This window comes from Felis catus, chromosome A3 (genome assembly GCF_018350175.1).
Source record: "Felis catus isolate Fca126 chromosome A3, F.catus_Fca126_mat1.0, whole genome shotgun sequence".
NCBI classification, from domain to species: Eukaryota; Metazoa; Chordata; class Mammalia; order Carnivora; family Felidae; genus Felis; species Felis catus.
Window position 1 is genome coordinate 60,231,091 of NC_058370.1, and position 18,542 is coordinate 60,249,632.

The 18,542-nt window shown below is 40.0% G+C and overlaps 1 protein-coding gene and 1 long non-coding RNA gene across 8 annotated transcripts in view; one reads left to right on the top strand and one right to left on the bottom strand.

The window, feature by feature from the left end:
* Positions 1-791, bottom strand: part of LOC123384427 — a 31,958-nt gene extending 31,167 nt beyond the window's left edge. Inside the window, exon 1 of the long non-coding RNA XR_006595488.1 lies at positions 557-791. This is a non-coding gene — a long non-coding RNA (uncharacterized LOC123384427). The remainder of the gene's footprint in view (positions 1-556) is intronic.
* AFF3 (AF4/FMR2 family member 3) overlaps positions 1-18,542 on the top strand; it is a 571,747-nt gene that overhangs the window by 442,942 nt on the left and 110,263 nt on the right. For all 7 annotated transcript variants that reach the window (XM_045054068.1, XM_045054069.1, XM_045054070.1 and 4 more), the window contains one exon: positions 7,964-8,015. In XM_045054068.1, coding sequence (XP_044910003.1) covers positions 7,964-8,015 — 52 coding nt within the window. The remainder of the gene's footprint in view (positions 1-7,963; positions 8,016-18,542) is intronic.

Here is an 18,542-nt window from a genome sequence, read left to right on the forward strand (position 1 = left end):
AAATAGGCAATGGGGGGGCTGAGGGCTGAGTGGGGTGGGAAAAACAAAACCTCTAGAGATCTGACCATCCCTCACCTTCTATGAGCCTGCACTGTCCGGTATAGGAGCCACTAGCCACGTGTGGCTAGTGAGCATTTGAACTGTGTATATTATCATTGAAACGATATGTTGGCTTAAATAAAACATACTGTTGGTTGGTTTTACTTGTTTTTCACACCTTTTTTAACATGGCTTTTACAACTTTTTAATTACCCTTTAGGCCCACAGTATACTTCTGTTGAACGGCTTGAATAATGGCTGCTAATGCTTTTAGCTTGAGCAGCTGAGAGTGATCTTGAAAAGGGACACACTAAATATTTAAAATCATCTGCCGGCATATGAATTACTTATCAATGCCTAACGAATTACAGCAAAACTTAGCGGCTTCAAACAACATTTATTACTCTATAGTTTCTGTCAGTCAGGGATCTGAGTGTGGCTCACCTGGGTCCTCTGGCTAAGGACCTCTCACAAAGCAGCACGGGGTCAGTGGGTCTGCAGTCCCCTCAAGGCTTACCTGGGAAAAGACCCACTTCCAAGTTCACTCATGTGGCTGCTGGCAAGATTCAGTTCTTCCTGGGTGGCTGGGCTGAGGACCTTAGTTCTTCCTTGGCTGTTGGCAGCAGGTTCCCCTCAGCTCCCTGCCATGGGGATTTCTCCGTACAGCAGCTCACAACCTGGCAGCTTTTTCCATCCAAGCAAGCAGGCATGAAGAGTAAGAGCATGCATGCCAACAAACAGAGGTCACCTGAACTCGCAAGTGACACCCCATCCCTTTTGCCCTACTCCATTTACTAGAAGCAAGTCACTCGGTGCGGCCACACTCAGGGGAGGGGAGTGCATGAGGACATGAATACCAGGACGTGGGATCATTGGGAGCATCTTGGAAGCTGCCTACCACAGCCAGATAAAGAGGATCCAGTTGACATTATATTTGTCCACCTCATAGTTGTTCTTAAATGCCATGTACTTACCCTGATGGGTCTAATGTGCTGCATTCATATTTGCTTGTTGATGCATAAAGAAAACCTGAAATAATAAGAAATCTATTATTTCTTATAAGAAACTGTATAAGAAACTATAGACAATGGTGACTTTGGGGGACGAAAGTAAGAAGTAAGAGGATTGGAACAAGGCTGGGAGTGAGACATTTCACTGGACACCTTTTCCTTTTTTAAATTTTTTTTTAATGTTTTATTTATTTTTAAGACAGAGAGAGAGCATGGGTGGGGATGGGGCAGAGAGAGAGGGAGACACAGAATCTGAAGTAGGCTCCAGGCTCTGAGCTGTGAGCACTGAGCCCGACGTGGGGCTCAAACCCAGGAACCCGTGAAATCATGACCTGAGCCAAAGTCGGACGCTTAACCAACTGAACCACCCAGGTGCCCCTGGACACCTTTTCCTATTTGGAGAGTTCTGAACTATATGTATGTATTACTTTTTTTTAAATATCATGAGAGTGAGGGAAATAAATACCTCTGTTCCCCCAAGCACTCTGTGCTTGGCTGTCACCCTTCCTTCATGGGGCAGGATAGAGTCCCTGATTTCAATCTGCCTCCTCTAGGACCTTGAAGCCCCTCAAGTACTCTCTCCTCCTCACAACTTTTCCTGAGCCCCCTGGTCTCCAGAACTCATCCCACCACTGACTGTGATTTTTTTTATTAGTGTTGATTTTCATTTTCCTTTGATTTCCATTTATTCTACATTAACATGCTAGATATGAGATTTCAAAGACATTCATCTCGTATCTCACCAGGGTTTAGCAGGTTTTCTAAATGAGGTTGATTTTTTGCGAGAGTCCTAAATAGTAGGAAATGAGATACTGGCCCCCAGGGAGGATGGGCCTGTGTAGAAGGTAGCAGGTGGACTCAGCTTGTACATGGGAGAAAAAGACCACTGGAATTTACCATCTGTAAGGAAAAGTAAGGTCACAAACAGAAAAGATACAATGCACCTTCACCCTCCAACCCAGGATGAGCGTGACAGAATCAGAGAGCTATTTGTGATTTCGTTGACAACCAAAACAGTCCCAGGAAGAAGAGGTCCAGGAAGGAAATATATGTGAACCATCTCTCTATGCATCAACATTGCTTCAAAAGATGTAAATATGAAATCCTGGATAGGAAGATATCAGAGTTGAAAACGCTTGGGTCATCTAGACCACACCCTTTGTCTTACTCCTGATTTCTCCATTTGTTTCCACACTAAGTTACTTCATTTGTATCTTGGATGCATTAAATCACCAACCCCCAGTGTGAGCCTATCCTAGCCTTCCTGGCTCCCAGTCGACTGGAGTGATATGAGCTAAATTCTTCTGAACAAATGCAGAGGAAAAGTGGTTACCTATTTATGAAAATAAGCCCAGGCAGATGGTAGCACTGACCCTGACAGAGCAGTGGACTTCAGACAGAATGAAATGTGTTGTATAACTTCCTCCCCATGTTCTGAGCAGTAGAGATGATGGCTTGGGGAATACCTGCAGAGGGGTATACTTGCATAACGAGTAGGCTATCGTGCACTGCTAATTGCTAGAATAGATATTTGCATATATGAATATGTTTAATGGGGAGTCATAAACATTTGTCTTTGGCTTTAAATCTCCAATAGGTGGAGACCATAGTAGCACCAGATATAGAAGCAAATCTGAAAATCAAACAGCCCAATTAAAATTCAGATTTTTTAAAAGCCATTAAGATCAAGCAAAATGAAATGAACTTTAAAGGGCTAAAGGATTCAGGTCTGTTAAGGGCCCCAAATGGCAAGTAATTCCGGGGAAATCCTATTAATTAAAAACCACTGCTCTGTGAAATGGCTGCCATTACATTTGAAGGCAGTTAATGTGCCCGTTTGCAATACCTGTGAAGAAATAGTGGAGCATTAGAAACAGTTGACCATCTGCTAAGGGTAGGCTACTGTTCCTGTTCCCTGGAAAGTGCCGTACCTCAAAAATGTAAGGACTAGCAACAACATAAATTTGTTGCCCAGTTAAAAAATACTACATGTGGGAAAGTTGCCACAAATATTAAAGTTGTAGGGGTTTTAAGTTCTCCCTTTTATGAGAGCTGCTGAAGATCCCATCAGAGGAGGCAGTTGGGTTCTGTGAGAACTGTGTGTGCCAGAGCTTCACAACTGCAGGCAGTTTGTAAATGGCGAGAGTGATAGTGCCAATGCAAATGTAATAGCCCTGGGAGACAGGGTGCCAACCCCCCCCCCCACTCGCACACGGGCAGAAGAAGGAGTAGAAGGCTGAGAGACCGGATGCCAACCCTGCTGTTGGAGAGGCAGTGTTGCCATTCATCCCTCACTTGCGGAAGAGACCCCCAACACCCATCCGCAGAGGTAGTACTTGGCACACACACGGCAAAGTGGCTTCAGAGCTCCAAAGCCACTCTGTCACACCCTCTCCTGTACGCAGGCCGCACAAGGCCCCCTCCTGTGGCTCCAAACCTTTTGACCTGTACCAGGTACTCATAGGGCATGGCATAACATACCTGGGACAGTAATTTTAAGATAAGAAACTGTTGTCTAATGCAATTCCCCAGTGAAAACTAGATGGAATCTTAATCATCAATTGCATGTTTAAAACTCTTGTCCGGGTCCTTTAACATCTCAGTTCTTAGTTACCTGGTTCAGAGGGAAGTCACAAGGGGTACCACCCTGGAGTGCCTCTGACAGCAGTTTGACAGCCCCTCAGGTGTTCAGGGCACTGAGTCCAGGTTTCTGTTTACCTCTGGCCGCACCTCTGCTCCCTGCTCGTCCTTCGAAAAGTTTCATTTTATTGTCTGTTTTATTTCAGCATCCCCGTTGTCATCACTTGGTGGCTCCTGCTGAGGGACTCTGGCCACGTGGCTGGCCACTGGCCCTCAGAGCAGATCTCCTTGTGCACTGAGGGTGACAGGCATGTTTACTGTCCTCTCTAGCTGTGAAGCCACATCCGATCAATCAACCATGGCAGCAATTATACCCTAAAATACATTACCCCTCTAGAGAGCCTCATCTTTTCTTTTCAGAAAAGAAAAATAGTAAGGGGGGAAAAGGTATAAAAAAAGTAGAAAGCTCTATTCTGGTAAGTAGAGCTTAGATTTAAGGCATTATTATAGAAATATCTTTTCTCTCACATTGTTTACCCATGCAAATTCTTTAAATGCTCTAAGGCATATCCCTCAGAGATAAAAGAGGAATATTAGTGAAAATGAACATTTATTGAATGCTCGTTCCGTGCCAGGTTCTGTACTAAGCACTTTCCAAGGGTTGTGTAATGATTTCTCCAGAAAACCCGTTAAGGCAGGTATTGGGTCACTCAGCTAGGTGAGTGGCAGCGCTAGGTTTCATCCTGGCAGCCTGACTGTCCCAGCAGCCTGCTGGGACCACCACAGCCTGCTGTCCCAGCAGCGCCCACCTCAGAGGAGTTGCTGTGGGACTGAATGAGGTAACGTAGAAAGTGCTTTTAGCCAGCCTGGCACAAAGATCCATTCAACGCTGAGATCTGCTCCTAATCAAGAGTTCTGGAAGGGGAGGGACTAAGGGAGCATGAAAGGGAGCTGCTTTCTCGCTGGGTGGGCATCATTGGCTGGAAGAAGGCTGGGTGGTGCTCAAATGTAAGGATGCAAGGGTGCGGCAGGTGCCCACATGAGCCACCATGACGCCGAAGCACAGGCTTCATGGGCTTATGTGCGTATGACCCATCCCAAACTCTGCCTTCAGCCCTTCAGAACATCAGAGGCTTTGCCTTCCTTTTTCGGAAATGGAGTCGGAGATCCCAAGCCCCTGCCTTTTGGCCTGGCCAACACTTAATTTGGATTTTCTCTCACTTTTGGCTTACGCCTTTGTAGTTGTTTGTTCTTGTTTAATGTACGTATGCCAATCTGTTCCTTTCAGAAATAGACAGATGATAAAAATGTTCTCAAGTGGGTGGGATTAGAGTTGGGGATTGCAACAGTACCATTTGTGTGTTTAGCTGGAGGTAATCCCAGCCTGCAGTCTACCTGCCGCACACAAAACACTGACATTTCTTAGGATCTTGTGGGGGTTACAGCATTTTTCTTCTCTAACCACATTTCATTGTTCAGCTATAACCTCAAATACACACTTTGGCTCCTCTTCCCCAGGTCTGTTTAGCCAGACTTGAAGAACACAGTGAATGGAAACAAGCACTCACTTTGAAAGTTGAGTCATGGGGATTCTGCTGTGACCATCAGAATAAAACAGAAGGGCTGGTCTGTATTCTTGGATGGCCTTGAGCATCAGTTTCCTTAGCGTGTCTGTTGGGGATTGGGCACAGGGTGGCGGCGACTGGCTGTTCCAGGTCTGTGGTTGCAAGTGTTGGTAATAGCGGTACCCCAGGATTGCTGTGGGATTATGTATGAGCTGTTTGACTTAGTGTTTCATTGCCATTTCTCCATATTTCAAGATTCTGAAGTTTCATTGGATTCTGACTTCTCTGGAAGTCTGTCTTGAATACGAGGTATTTTTACATTCGATCCTTTGTTTTTAGATCTCAGCCAGAAACACAATAAATTCATTTTTTTCCCATTATAAAAAATTCAGAAGGCAAGGTGGATCTCTGACTGCCTTTCTTCTGGAAGTGATGACAAAGTAGAAATGACAAGTATAGAAATGACAAAGCCAAGACCCAGAGGTGTGACTTACCAGGGATCAGAGGATATGAGAGACAATATGAAACTCAAACAAACACGCATTGATGCATGTACACATTTTAGCACATGCTTAAAATAAACAAAAATAAGCTGTATTCCTACCTTAAAAGAGAACCTCACACACTGTTTTTACTGTTGTGGTTACTTTCAGCATTGCCAGCCTCGCGTGGTGACCGAGTCACATGGCTGGTGTGCAGCCAAGCTATGATCCCTTGCTTTGGGGCATGTTGGGATTTCTTGCTGTGGTTGACAGTGGCCTTCAAGTCTGTGCACGCTATTGCCTATATAAAGATGAAACTTCTCAGTCACCCTTGATATGACCTCCATCCAACAACAGGGGGGTTGTTAATGATGATTGTGTGTGTCCTTCCCCCTCCTTCTTTCCACCCACTGACAGGACCACCCACACTTAGAACACCCAATGCTTGCAGGGCAGTCCTTGAGATTAAACCAAATAGCTGTTGGCAGTTCACCTCTAAAGAGGGAGTGAGGGGTGGAGGCAAGAAACTATCCTGCTCCTCTGGGGTTTTTCATCAGAAAGGCATTTGTGCCTTTTGGTAGGAAAATAATCGTGGGGAAGGTGCCCCAGCCCAGCCAGCAAGCTGGTATTGTATTGTGTGCCATCACTGTGCTAGTCACTGGATACTCAAGAACAAAGAAAACACAGTCCCCTTCCTACATTCTTCCTAAACAGTGCTCTAATAAATTACCACCACGTCTCTTCTCTTTGAAGCCAAGGGTAGGAGTTTATAAGGTCAAAGGAAATGAATGGCAGCCAGGCGGATATAAAGGGCAGTTGTGGATGGAGCTCTGCAGTCTTTGCTGATGTTTTCTTGGTTTGCCTGTGGTTGAAATATTAAAGGGTGATACTTCTCCATATTGGTAGAATAGCCATAGCCTGTGAAAAAGCAGATCTGGTGTCCTAATAGTTATGGTTTAAATGGTACACCAAAAATTGCTTAGAAATTTCTCAGTTTTCAGAGACTGAAAGTCTCAGTCTCACTCTATGACAAATAGAAGAGTTTTTCTACTTTACAAAGTAAGGGGTAATTTTATTCTCTATACTCATGGAATCTTAATCAGGATTGGGCCTTCGAGATTGCCCAGCATAACCTGTCATTTTACAAATCAGAAAATGGGACCAAGGGTAAGGGAGTTAAGTGATTTTCTCCAAACACATGGCCGGTTGGGACAAAACTAGGTCCACGCACTGCCCCAGCAAATCTTTACCCCAAGTTCACCCCAAAGGTCACTGAAATTACTTACAAAAAATATTCAGAGGAATATACTGATGATGGGCCCACAATTGGCCTTTAAAGAAATGAGGCACATTTTAGGGTAGAGTCTTTGGAAGGTGACTTCAAGGAGAACAATGAGGCCTGTCAAGTATATGGGTTCAGTGGCCTTCAGACTGATTCCTGGAGCCCCAGGATCTATCACAAATGGACCCTTCCCCACCCCCCACAGAACAGCTCTGCTTTCATTTGTGTTATAGAATGTCCTTCTGAGATTTCTTTTGAAATGAATTAATCTGAAAACTATTATTCTATAAACAGTTCAGCAATGGTACTAAGAATACAATTTTATCATCATCAGAAATAATAGGGTTTGATTTTTTTTGTTTGTATGTTTTTACTTTTAACTCTTACAGACCCAAAAGTATACTTCCCCACTGCCTCCGCCATGGCAAATCTGAGACACCAGGGAGCACTGGGGAGTTAGTTGCCTTCACAGAGTCTTTTCTAGAAAGTTCTCTCCTGTTGAGTGTTCCTCATCCGGCAGGATCTTCAGGAAGATGTCTTCTCCAGATCCTTGGCCGATGGAAGATCTAAGCAGCCAATGCTCACAGCTCTAGTTTGTTGTGTTATTGCTGTCGGAAGAGTTCTACTTGCTCTCTCATTGTTTACCTTGAATAGTAAATGGAGACATAGCATAGCACCTGTCACATGGTATAAACACTGAACAAATACTGTGGAATTAAAACTTCACAACCAAAAGCTGTATTTGATTCTGTTTGTTTAAAACCTCATATTCTTGAAACAACCCATCTTACCCTATTAAGGACTGTTAAGAGGGTTAATTTTCATGATGGGGCAGTTTGTTATTTCCTAAGTACATCAGAAGAAAAAGCTTAAAAAAAGGTTTGTTTTTTTTTTAATTAATCAGGAAACAGACTTATGGTTAAATCATTACTCTAATAAAGATATTTTGGTACTGAATTATTTTGAATTTGCTAAGTATCGATACCTCTTTGTTCCTTTTTTCAGAATGCTAGAAGATGACCTTAAGCTAAGTAGTGATGAAGAGGAGAATGAACAGGTAAGATTTTCTTTTATGTTACTGTCTTTTGAATGTGACACAGCATTGCTAACTCGGTGGGTATTAACTGAGTCATACACACTCTAAATTGTGGTGCTCAAGGATGGTGGGTGCCTTCTGATAATTATGAGCTTGCATGCCATTGGGCCAGTCCATTCAACTATCTTAGCCTTAATTTCCCTTAAAACTGTGATACTGTGATTTTTATGTCATTGAAACCAACAATGGGTACTTACAATGAAGCTAACTAGCATTAGACTTCAGTATAAAATAGGCCCTTTTGTCATTTTCTTTTTCTTTTATTTTTTTGGCAAAGCTCACTGGTCTTCTAGAGATCAAGCGTGTGACCTAACCTCATCAGCATGCAATAGGCAAGCTGTAATATTAAATATTGAGAAACCTTATACAGATATTATTAACATTGAGAAGAAGCAAATGTGGAGGTGAACTTCAATGATGAATAAAAAATAATCATGCTCTGAATAGGCTGTTTGTCTTAGATGATAAATGTGCTTAAAATGTTCTTCCCTGGTGTTGATTTACCAGCTCGAGACATCAGTCAGGGGTTTATAAATACTCTTCTGATCAGTCAGTTAAGGTGGAAAAATATCCACGTAACATTCACTACTTTCACTTCTGCGTTTCAGGAAATGTTTGTATTTTTTAAAGTAAGCTTGAAAACACAAAAGATAGATTTTCCTACACTTCTGTTTCCTTCTTCTTATTATCCGTGTGGTATTTTGTTAAATTTGGACAAATGTGGTAGGTATAAAAACAATCCAAAGAGTTTTTTTCAGAGGTTATTTTTACATGTGATATAAGACTGGGTGCAATTGATCTTGAAATAGTGAATTTTTATGAAGGTGTCATGGTGTGCTATACGGGTGATTCAGCTGTCTAACCATGCAAATGGAAATAATGTACAAAGAGAGTGTGCAGAGGTGAAATAAAATTCAAAAGAACATTTCCAGGAAGAGCATCTAAGCAGAATGTGGCTGTGAGGTCACAGAGTTTGCTCACCTTGAAGAAGAAAGTGAGGCACCAAAGAGGGGCCTGGGTGTGAAGTAGAACTTGAATTGAAACTAGAGTGGCAAGTGGAGAAAACCCCAAGTGAAGGAAGGTTAATTGAGCAAGGTGAGCTGCTAGTGTTTGGGTTTTGTAGAGAGTGACTACCTTGTTTCTAGTGTGCATACCGGGAGAGTCAGGTATCTGTAACATGGCAATCTTGGCAGAACTGAGAATGACTTCACTCCTAATTTTGGTTCCTCATCTATGTGACTATTACCTAATGATTTCATCTTATCATGTTTTTTTCCCAGCAAGAGTTTCAGATAGGTACATTGTGGATTAAGTAATATCAGATGTGTAGATTATGTATACTTTATATTAGAAAGGGATTCACAGAGTATTGCATTCAGCAAGCTTTCTTAATTTGGAAAGAATTTTCCAGAGTTATTTCCAGGAAATATTTCCACTGGAAACTCGATTTAAAAAAATTATTTATCAAGGATATACCAGACACATTCTGTAAGGCAGTAGAAAGTTTTCATTGAATCATTTTGCTTTATTAGCTACTCCTTTCTAATCTGTAGCCATTGATAGTATTATATTGTGAATATATAGGTTAGATCATTTATTCTTATATTTGGTGCCTGTGTGTGTACACCTTTTCTCGTTTGCAGTGAAAACGGCTGACAGAATGAATGATTTTTATACAGTAGTGTAATTAAGACTCCAGACAGCAGTTTTGTATGTGGTAGTTTAAGTGATTGCTCTAACACTAATTATATTAAGTTATCTTGCTTTGGCCTATAATTATAGCCTGCCCTAATCACAAAATCATAATTTCCATGCTTTAGAGAAGACTAATGATATGGTATTATTTTCCTCCAAGACCAAAATATGATTGTGCCCCTAAAGACTAGAGCCTGTGCACACATGCAACACGCATACACACACTGCATTTCTCTGGCATTGGGAGATAATTAAACATTTAACATAAATGCTCTTGTGAGATGTAATCAGAGTTTGTCCCTTAACCCAAAATCTTTCAAAAATGTATGGTACATTTCCCTGCCTCAATAAATGCAGTATACTAAACTCCTTAGCCTTCTCTTACATGATATCTGGTTGTCCTTGTGAATATTGGTCACTTGCTGTGACAAAGAGATACCCACAAGAGCTTCAGCTTGCTATGCCGGTTTACCCTTCCTAAAGTCACCTCAGACTCACATGCATTTGAGTACTCTGTCTAATGCTTCCTTTATCCTCATTGCCTCTGTGTTCTCAAAAATGAAGACACAGGCTAGTTTAGTGAGTAAGCCCGGACTGAGCAGCCCTGCTCCCTGGGTTCAAATCTCTGCTAGTGACTCAGTAGCTTTGCAGCCTCAGCCCAGCCCCTAAACTGTTCTCTGCTCCAGGGTCACCATTTGTAAAGTGGGAATTAGTGTTAGATCCCCAAAGCCTGCCACTTCCTCAGGACTTGTGCTCTACCTGTTATCTACACATCACCAGATCCACTAAGCTTTTGGTGTTTTGCATTTTAGTCAACTTACAATTGAATATACCATACACAGAGAAAAGTACACATAATCTAAGAATACAATGTGATGAATATTCATAAACCACACAAACCCATGTAGTCAGCACCCAGATCAAGATACAGACATGACCAGCCTCTCAGGTCTCCCATGTCCCTGTCCAGTCACCACCCTCCAGAAGAATAAGCACTCCTCTGTTTTTCTAATACCCAGAGGGTAATTTTGCTTCATTTTGAAATTTATATCAACAGAATCATACAGATTCGTTGTATCCGTTGTAACAACGGAATCTGTTGTTTCTGGCTTCTTTCACTCAGCATTATGTTTGTGAGACTCATCCATGTTGCATGTACTTGAAATTTGTTCATCTTCATTACTCATATTTCTTCATGTGCATATAGCCTAATTTACTTACCCATTCTACTACCGATGGGCATGAAGATATTTGAGGCTATTAAAATAGTGCTGTTGTTAACATTCTTGTACAGGTCTTTTGGTGAGTGTATGGGAACATTTTTGTTAGGTCTACACCCAAGAGTAGAAATGCAGGGCCATCTTGTGCATGCACAAGATGAATATATCATCCCAAACCATCTTCCAAAGTGGTTTCACCAGTTGGCATTCCCATGAGGAGTATAAGAGAATTGCAGTTGCTCCTCATCCTCACCACGTTTCTCTTTCAGGGTCATGAGCAGTGTTCTGAAGGTGTCTATTTTTGTATTATCTTTGTCTGGTTTTGAAATAAGGACAGTACTGGCTTATAAAATGAATTGAATAGTGTTCCCTGTACTTGTTTTTTTTTTCCCCTGAAGAAATTATATAAAAGTAATGCTAATTTTTCTTTAAATGTTTGTCAGATTTCTCCAGTGAAACCACATGGGCCTGGAGATTTTTAACACTTAAAAATTCTGTTTTCTGAATAGTTAAAGAGCTATTTGGACTACTTCACATTGGGTAGGTTATGGCACTATGTGCTCTTTAAGTAATTGGTTTATCATGTCATTTAAGCTGTCACATTTACATGTAAAAAGTTCTTTTATTGTCCCTTTAATGTCTGGGTCTATAGTGATATCCCATTTTATTCTTGATACTTATCTTATTTTTGTCTTTGTCAATCTTGCTAGAAGTTTTTCAATGTCATTGATCTTTTCAAAAAAAGTTTTTCATTTTATTGATATTTGCTGTCAACTTTACTGTTTTCAGTTTCATTGATTTCTTGTCTTCATTATTTCCCTCCTTCTGTTGTTTTGAGTTCATTCATTGTGCTCTTCTTTTTCTAGTTTCTTGAGGGAGCTTGGATTACTGATTTGAGACTTCCTCTTTTATAATATGAGAATTTAACACTATGCATTTCCCTCTCAGCACGTTGTTGCTGCATCCCACAGATTTTGATATGTTGTATTTTCATTGTGGCTTCTTTCACTCAGCATTATGTTTGTGAGACTCAACCATGTTGCATGTAATTGAACACTTCAGTTCAGTGAGACTTCCCCTTTGATGGATGAATTGTTTAGAAGTGGGTTGTTTTCATTTCCAAATGTTTGGAGATTTCTTGTAGTCTTACTTTTATTGATTTCTAGTTTGGTCCCACTGTGGTCAAAGAACACATTTGCTATGATTTCAGTTCTTGTGAATTTACTGAGTATTTTCTATGGCCCAAGATATGGTCTTCATTGGTATATGTTTTATGGGCACTTGAAAGAATGTGTATGCTGCTGCGGTTGGGTGGAATGTTCTATAAATGTCAGTTAGATCCTGTTCGTTGATGCTGTTGTGGAGTTCTTCTAGATCCTTGCTGACTTTCTCTCTAGTTGCTTTATCAGTTGTTGGGAGAGGAGTGTTGACATCTCCAACTATAATTGTGGATTTGTCTATTGCCCCTTCCCATTCTATCAGTTTTTGCTTCACATATTTTACAGCTCTGTTATTTGGTTCATAACATTTAGGATTGCTATGTCTTCTGCATAGTTTGACCTTTTATCATTAGGTAATGTTCCACTCTATCTCTAGTAATTTTCTTTTCTTTGCTCGGAAGTCTGCTTTATCTGACACTGATATAGCCACTGCTGCATTCTTTTGATTAGTGTTTGCATAATGTAACTTTTTCCATTCTTTTACCTTCAACCCACCTATGTTGTTGTATTTGAAGTGAGTTTCTTACAGTGTATTATTGTCATATATTTTATCTATTTTGCCAATCTCTGTCTTTTAATTGATGTATTTAGAACATTTGCATTTAATGTAATTACTGATATATTATGGCTTAAGTCTGTCGCTTTATTTTTTCCTTTTCTGTCACTTTCCTTTTATTTCTGTTTTCATCTTTCCATTTTCTTTTTACTGACTTCCTATAGGTTTCTTGAACATTCTCCAGAATTCTGTCTTTATTTATCTATAGTATTTTTAGTGTATCTCTTTGTATTGCTTTTTTAGTGGCTCTTCTAGGGATTATATTGTGTGTGTGTGTGTGTGTGTGTGTGTGTGTGTGTGTGTGTATAAGTTATTAACAGTTCATTGGTGATAGCATTTTAGAGGTTTTCTCCCTCAATATCCTCCATCACAGAACTGATAATATGTTGGATATATGTTGGATAATATGTGGCTCATAAAGAATTTCATTTTCTATATTCCTGATAGGCCTTGGGGCCTTCTTCTTTTGACTCCTTTCTGCACCACCTCCCCACCAGAACTACACAACTTGGTCACAGTGACCTCCACAGAACCAAACATACTGGGCTCTGTTCAGTGTCTTGTCTTACCAGAAGACTTACCACATTGAAAACTATTGATAACCCCACTTTTCTTGAGGTGTCAAATACTAAACTCCTGGTTTGTTTCCTGCCCTTTTGACAGTTTTTCCTTAGGCTCCTTTGCTGACTGCTCCTCCTCTACCCAATTTTAAATAGTAGAATATTTCAGCCTTTATTCATGATTTCTGTTCTCCACTTCCTTTCTTTCTCTGTCTCTCTGGATGATCTCATCCATTCCCATGACCTTCATTTTTTATATGCTTACAATTTCTAAAGTTATATCCTTACCTCAAACCCTCTTCTGAACTGCAGACCTACTTGACTTTTCCACTCGGATGTCTCACAAGCATTTCAAATTCAATTTGTGCCAAACTGGACTTCTGGTCTTTGCCATCCCTTATCCACCCACACACAAATATATTCTTCTTGTGATTATTTCCATTTCTAAAAGCGGCTCTGCCATACACCCAGTTATTCAAGTCTAGAAACACCAGGTTCATCCTCGACAACTCCCTGTTCCTCATTTAGATGTTAATTTTGTCTCTAAGGCCTATAAATTCAACCTCCAAAATTAAATATTAGTCTTTCCACCTCCTTCCATCCTGGCTAGTCTAAACCAATCAAGTAGACACTAGCCTATTTATATTCTTCCCTTTCTATAGTGCAACCTCCTCACAGCAATCTTTGAAAAATATAAATCAGATCAACTCATTACCTGCTCTAAAGTCTTAAATACGTTTCCCATTTCTCTTGAGATAAAATCCAGAGCCCATGGCATGACTAACACTACCCTACACAGTGTGGTTTCACCCCTCTTCTTTCCCTTCACTTCACACTGTTCTCATTCATGGCACGTTAACCACATGAGCCTGCTTTCATCTCCTCCAACAAGCCACGCTCACCTGCCTCAGAGCCTCCAGAGGCCTCTCCTCCCTCATTTTTTTTTTATCTGATGAACCGCAACATAACTTTCACTTTCTCAGGGGCCTCCCCACTATCTAAATTGGACCACCCTCCCCCTCCCCAGTTAGTCCTTCTCACAATCATCCTAACCTTTTTTCTTAGGTCTCATCATAATTTTACTTATGTTTTATCTTACTTTTTAAAGTATATGTCTCGGGGTGCCTGAGTGGCTCAGGTTAAGCATCCGACTTCAGCTCAGGTCATGATCTTACGGTTTGTGAGTTCAAAGCTCATGTCAGGCTCTGTGCTGACAGCTCAGAGCCTGGAACCTGCTTCAGATTCTGTTTGTGTCTTTCTCTCTGCCCCTCCCCCTGCTCATGCTCTGTCTCTCTCTCTTTCTCAATAAATAAATAAATAAATAAATAAATAAATAAATAAATATTTTCAAAAAGAATTTAAAATATCTATCTCTACCAATTAGACTGGAAGTTTCCTGGGGGCAGGGACTGTTCTGGCACAGCAGAGGTGCTAAATACTTGCTGAATGAATACATGAATAAATGTACAATGTTGAGTTGAATTGAGAGTATTTCCTGCTCTTTGTTGTCCCATATCAGAGATAACTTTTGCTCTACCTTTATTTCATGTATTGAACACTATGATTTTTCAAATTAGTTCTATGCAAAATCAAAGGTATTGACATAAAAGAACAAAAACATAAGACCCAAGATCATAAGGTGGCTGTAGATTATTGCAAAAACAATCTACCTATTTAGGAGGAAAGGTCCATCCAGTCTCCATGGAAATATCTATAGCCACTTCTTAAATGTACTTACTACCAAGCCGTATTGAAGTTACAAATTTTCAGAATCTGTCTCTGCAGCAAGGGTTTCTTTGATACCGTCTATGCTTTTTTGAAGCCCAGCTAGTATTCTTATGACTTGTTCAGATATATTGCTTATATATGTTTTGAGAAAATCCATGGCTATGGTTGGTTTCTTCTTGATCTTTCTTTTAAGGAGAATTTCTCCATCTTGTCATGTTGTCTAGGTTTTTACCTTTTGCGTGTTAAGAAAGCTTGTTATGCTTCCTGCTCCTGAGAGAATGCTATATTAAGAAGAGGTCAAGGCACCCGGGTGGCTCAGTCAGTTAAGCGTCCAACTCTTGATCTCAGCTCAGGTCCTGATCTCAGGGTCATGAGTTCAAGCCCCGGGCTGTGAGCATGAATAATGCCATGTTCTCTCCCTCAAATTATGCAGATTGTTCTCTTAATCCTCAGATCAATTTCCTAGGTGTTCAAAATGATTGGATGTTGATATAGCTGTGTTGGAGGGACCCAGCAAGCCCAGGTTCCCCTTACTTATTCCTATATATTAACTCCAATCCAAAATTTATCTCAAACAGAAGCCTCTGAAACCAAAAGAATGGGTTTCTCTTATAGCCTTCCCTTTCAGGGATAGCAGAATTTTGACTAACCTCTAGAGCTGAGATTGTGACAGAGTTTACCTAGAAAATTTGGAGATATAATTAAAATAGAAGCATAGTTTCATGTTTGCTCCTATAATTTTCATACTTGATAAGGTTTGAACTGGGACTAAGACAGATGATATGAGAATCCGTTTTCTTGCTTGTCTGGACAAGTGAAAGATACTGATACATGTAGCAATTTGTTTGATCCCCTTTTCTGTAACTCTTGGTTTTAAAATTCCAAAGGCCAATGTTTTCATGTAAGAATACAAAGAAATTAGAAGATTTAAGACAAAATTATTCCTGAAGTCACTAAATACTGAAGGAATTTTTTTAATAGACTTGGAGAGATTAATTACATTCCATATCTCCCAATTTGGCAAAAAGCGGAGCTGTGCCTCTCAAGTCAGGGTAAGCTTGGGAAGCTGGACACGGCAAATATCTAGATGAAATTATTATAGCTAAGGCTTAAGAAGAGGAACATATGATTAAGACTCTCAGCGAGGAGCAGCCGAGAGAGTGTCAGTGGCAGACAGTGTTTCAGAGATGACAAATATATAAGCTTAGGGAAAGTAAAGAAGCGGGATCCAGATTGAATGGCTGCATATGTGCCTGCAGCTTCCAGTAATTACATTATCCACACGTATCAGGCAGCCTTTTCATTTTAATTATGTAACTGCATTTTTTTCTTTAAATGAGCATGGTTTATCCACTCAAACTGACAATTTTAATTTTACAGGCACTGATCATTGGATGTAATCTGTAGAGGGAAATTTTCCTACTGGCATAATTTACTTCTTACAATGAAGAAAAGTTACCTTTTAATCCCCCAATCAATATTTGGAGAGCACAATTAATTTAATAGATATCTAGGTAGTTAACATAAATCTCCAAGTTAAAAAGCCAATTCTTTTTTTATTTTTAATGCATGGAGTACTAATCGTGTCTCTCAAAAAGAATCCCAGTCCTCTCGGAATAAGTCTAAAGCCTCCTTGCATCAAGATGTCAAGATTATAGGTGAAATTGCTCTGTGCACCGAACTGCAGGTCTCATTGCTTTTTGTTGCCTTTGGTTTCTTATGGGGAAGCACAGAAACATTCCTACTCAGTTCTCTGCTTTTTACTGTAGAGGCCACTGTGTAAAATAACTGACATCAGTTTGGGGTGTCATATTAAAAGCAGATTGCCAGTTGTAATGGGTGCTGTTCATTTTTTCCTTTGTTCCTTTTTTAATATGACAATTGCATAACAGAAGGCAGAGTTTTTGAAAAGAACCTCTGAAGCCATTGGCAGTGCATGTCTATCAGTGACCAAATGAATTAGCTAAATGATATGCAGACGTGGAATAAAAACATAGGAGGTTTGTGCAGCCCAGCACCACTTCCCTGGGTGCATTTTTCTTCTCAGGATCAGCTTGGTTGATGCTGGAGTTCTTGGCCTGTGAAAATTTATTACCCACAGAGTCGATCTGCATTCAGGCGGCCAAGTCTGAATAAATAGAGTCATTGTGCTTGTCTGGGATTTGTGGCCAGAGTTCATCCAGTCAGCCTGACATTCACATCCCAGGAGATTCATAAAAGCCAACACCCTGGTATGTGCTCTTGAATCCTGCCAAACTTGTGTGGAATTATATAAACAGGAGTTGAAGCAGTAATCAGGACCAGGTTTGAGGGGCAAGGCTCCAAAATCAAGTTTCTCCTACATTAGAAATGAACTGTATTGTAGATATTATTTGCAGTCAAACAAGAGCTAAAAAATTTTTACATAAGAGTCATTCTGAGAATAATCTTGAATGCCTACTAAGCGCCAAACATCGTGCAAGACACATTAGTAATATTCATTATGATAATTTAACCACAAAAATTTAAAGTAAATTTTAAATGCCAGAAAAAACTCTGCCCTCCGTGTACATACACACACACACACACACACACACACACACACACACACACAAAAGCATATATTACACTTAATAGCAAAACAGAAGAAAAGGAAGAATAGTTTGTTTTTTTTCTGTTTAGTCTTGCATTAATGCTATCCCTAAGCTAAATATCCAATTTAGTCATATTGATGAATTGGTATCTTTTTAATATAGAAACAGCAATAACTCACATTGATAACTACTTCCTGTCAGGTCTTTGTCATCTGTATTTGAAGTAATCATGTATTTGAAACTTCTGTCTTAGTCAGTGAAAACTCAAATGGTTGGCAGGAGGTTTTTATTGATATAATAGTCCTAAAACTTAGTTAAGTAATCATACTTTATAAATAAAATTTTATTGTCACCAGAAGCAAATGCAAAATTTCTTTAATATGGCCAATTTTATGGTATTTTTAAATCATGCCACTCTTCATAAACATTTGTGAAAATCATGAGCAGAAGTAGAGATATCCAAAAATGTAATTGCTTTTGTTTCATGTTAATGAACAGTAATTTCCAAAATTGAAATTATCAGCTGATTTAAATGTCACTGAGCACAGATGTACAAAGGCTCACAACCCTATCTCCTAAAATATTTTCTCAGACCTCATGTGGGGGACCCAACTGAGATTTATGTAGGTTTAGTTGTGCCCAACCAACCTGGACCATAAGATGTGACTAATTTCAGTTGGAAGGCCCTGAACAGAAATGCAGGAAAGGAGAAAATTACATAAAAATGAAAAGGTGATCCATTAAATTTGGGCAAACATACTATTAACACAAAAATAGAGAATCATTGCTTTGTTAAGTTCAAGAATTCATAGAGGAGCTACATTTTTGAAACTAAGCCAAGTTTTGTTAATGGCAGATATCAGTACCAACAAAATAGACTCTCTATTTGGAGAACAGAAGAAAGGTCATGCATCACGAGTTGATAGGCATGTTCTT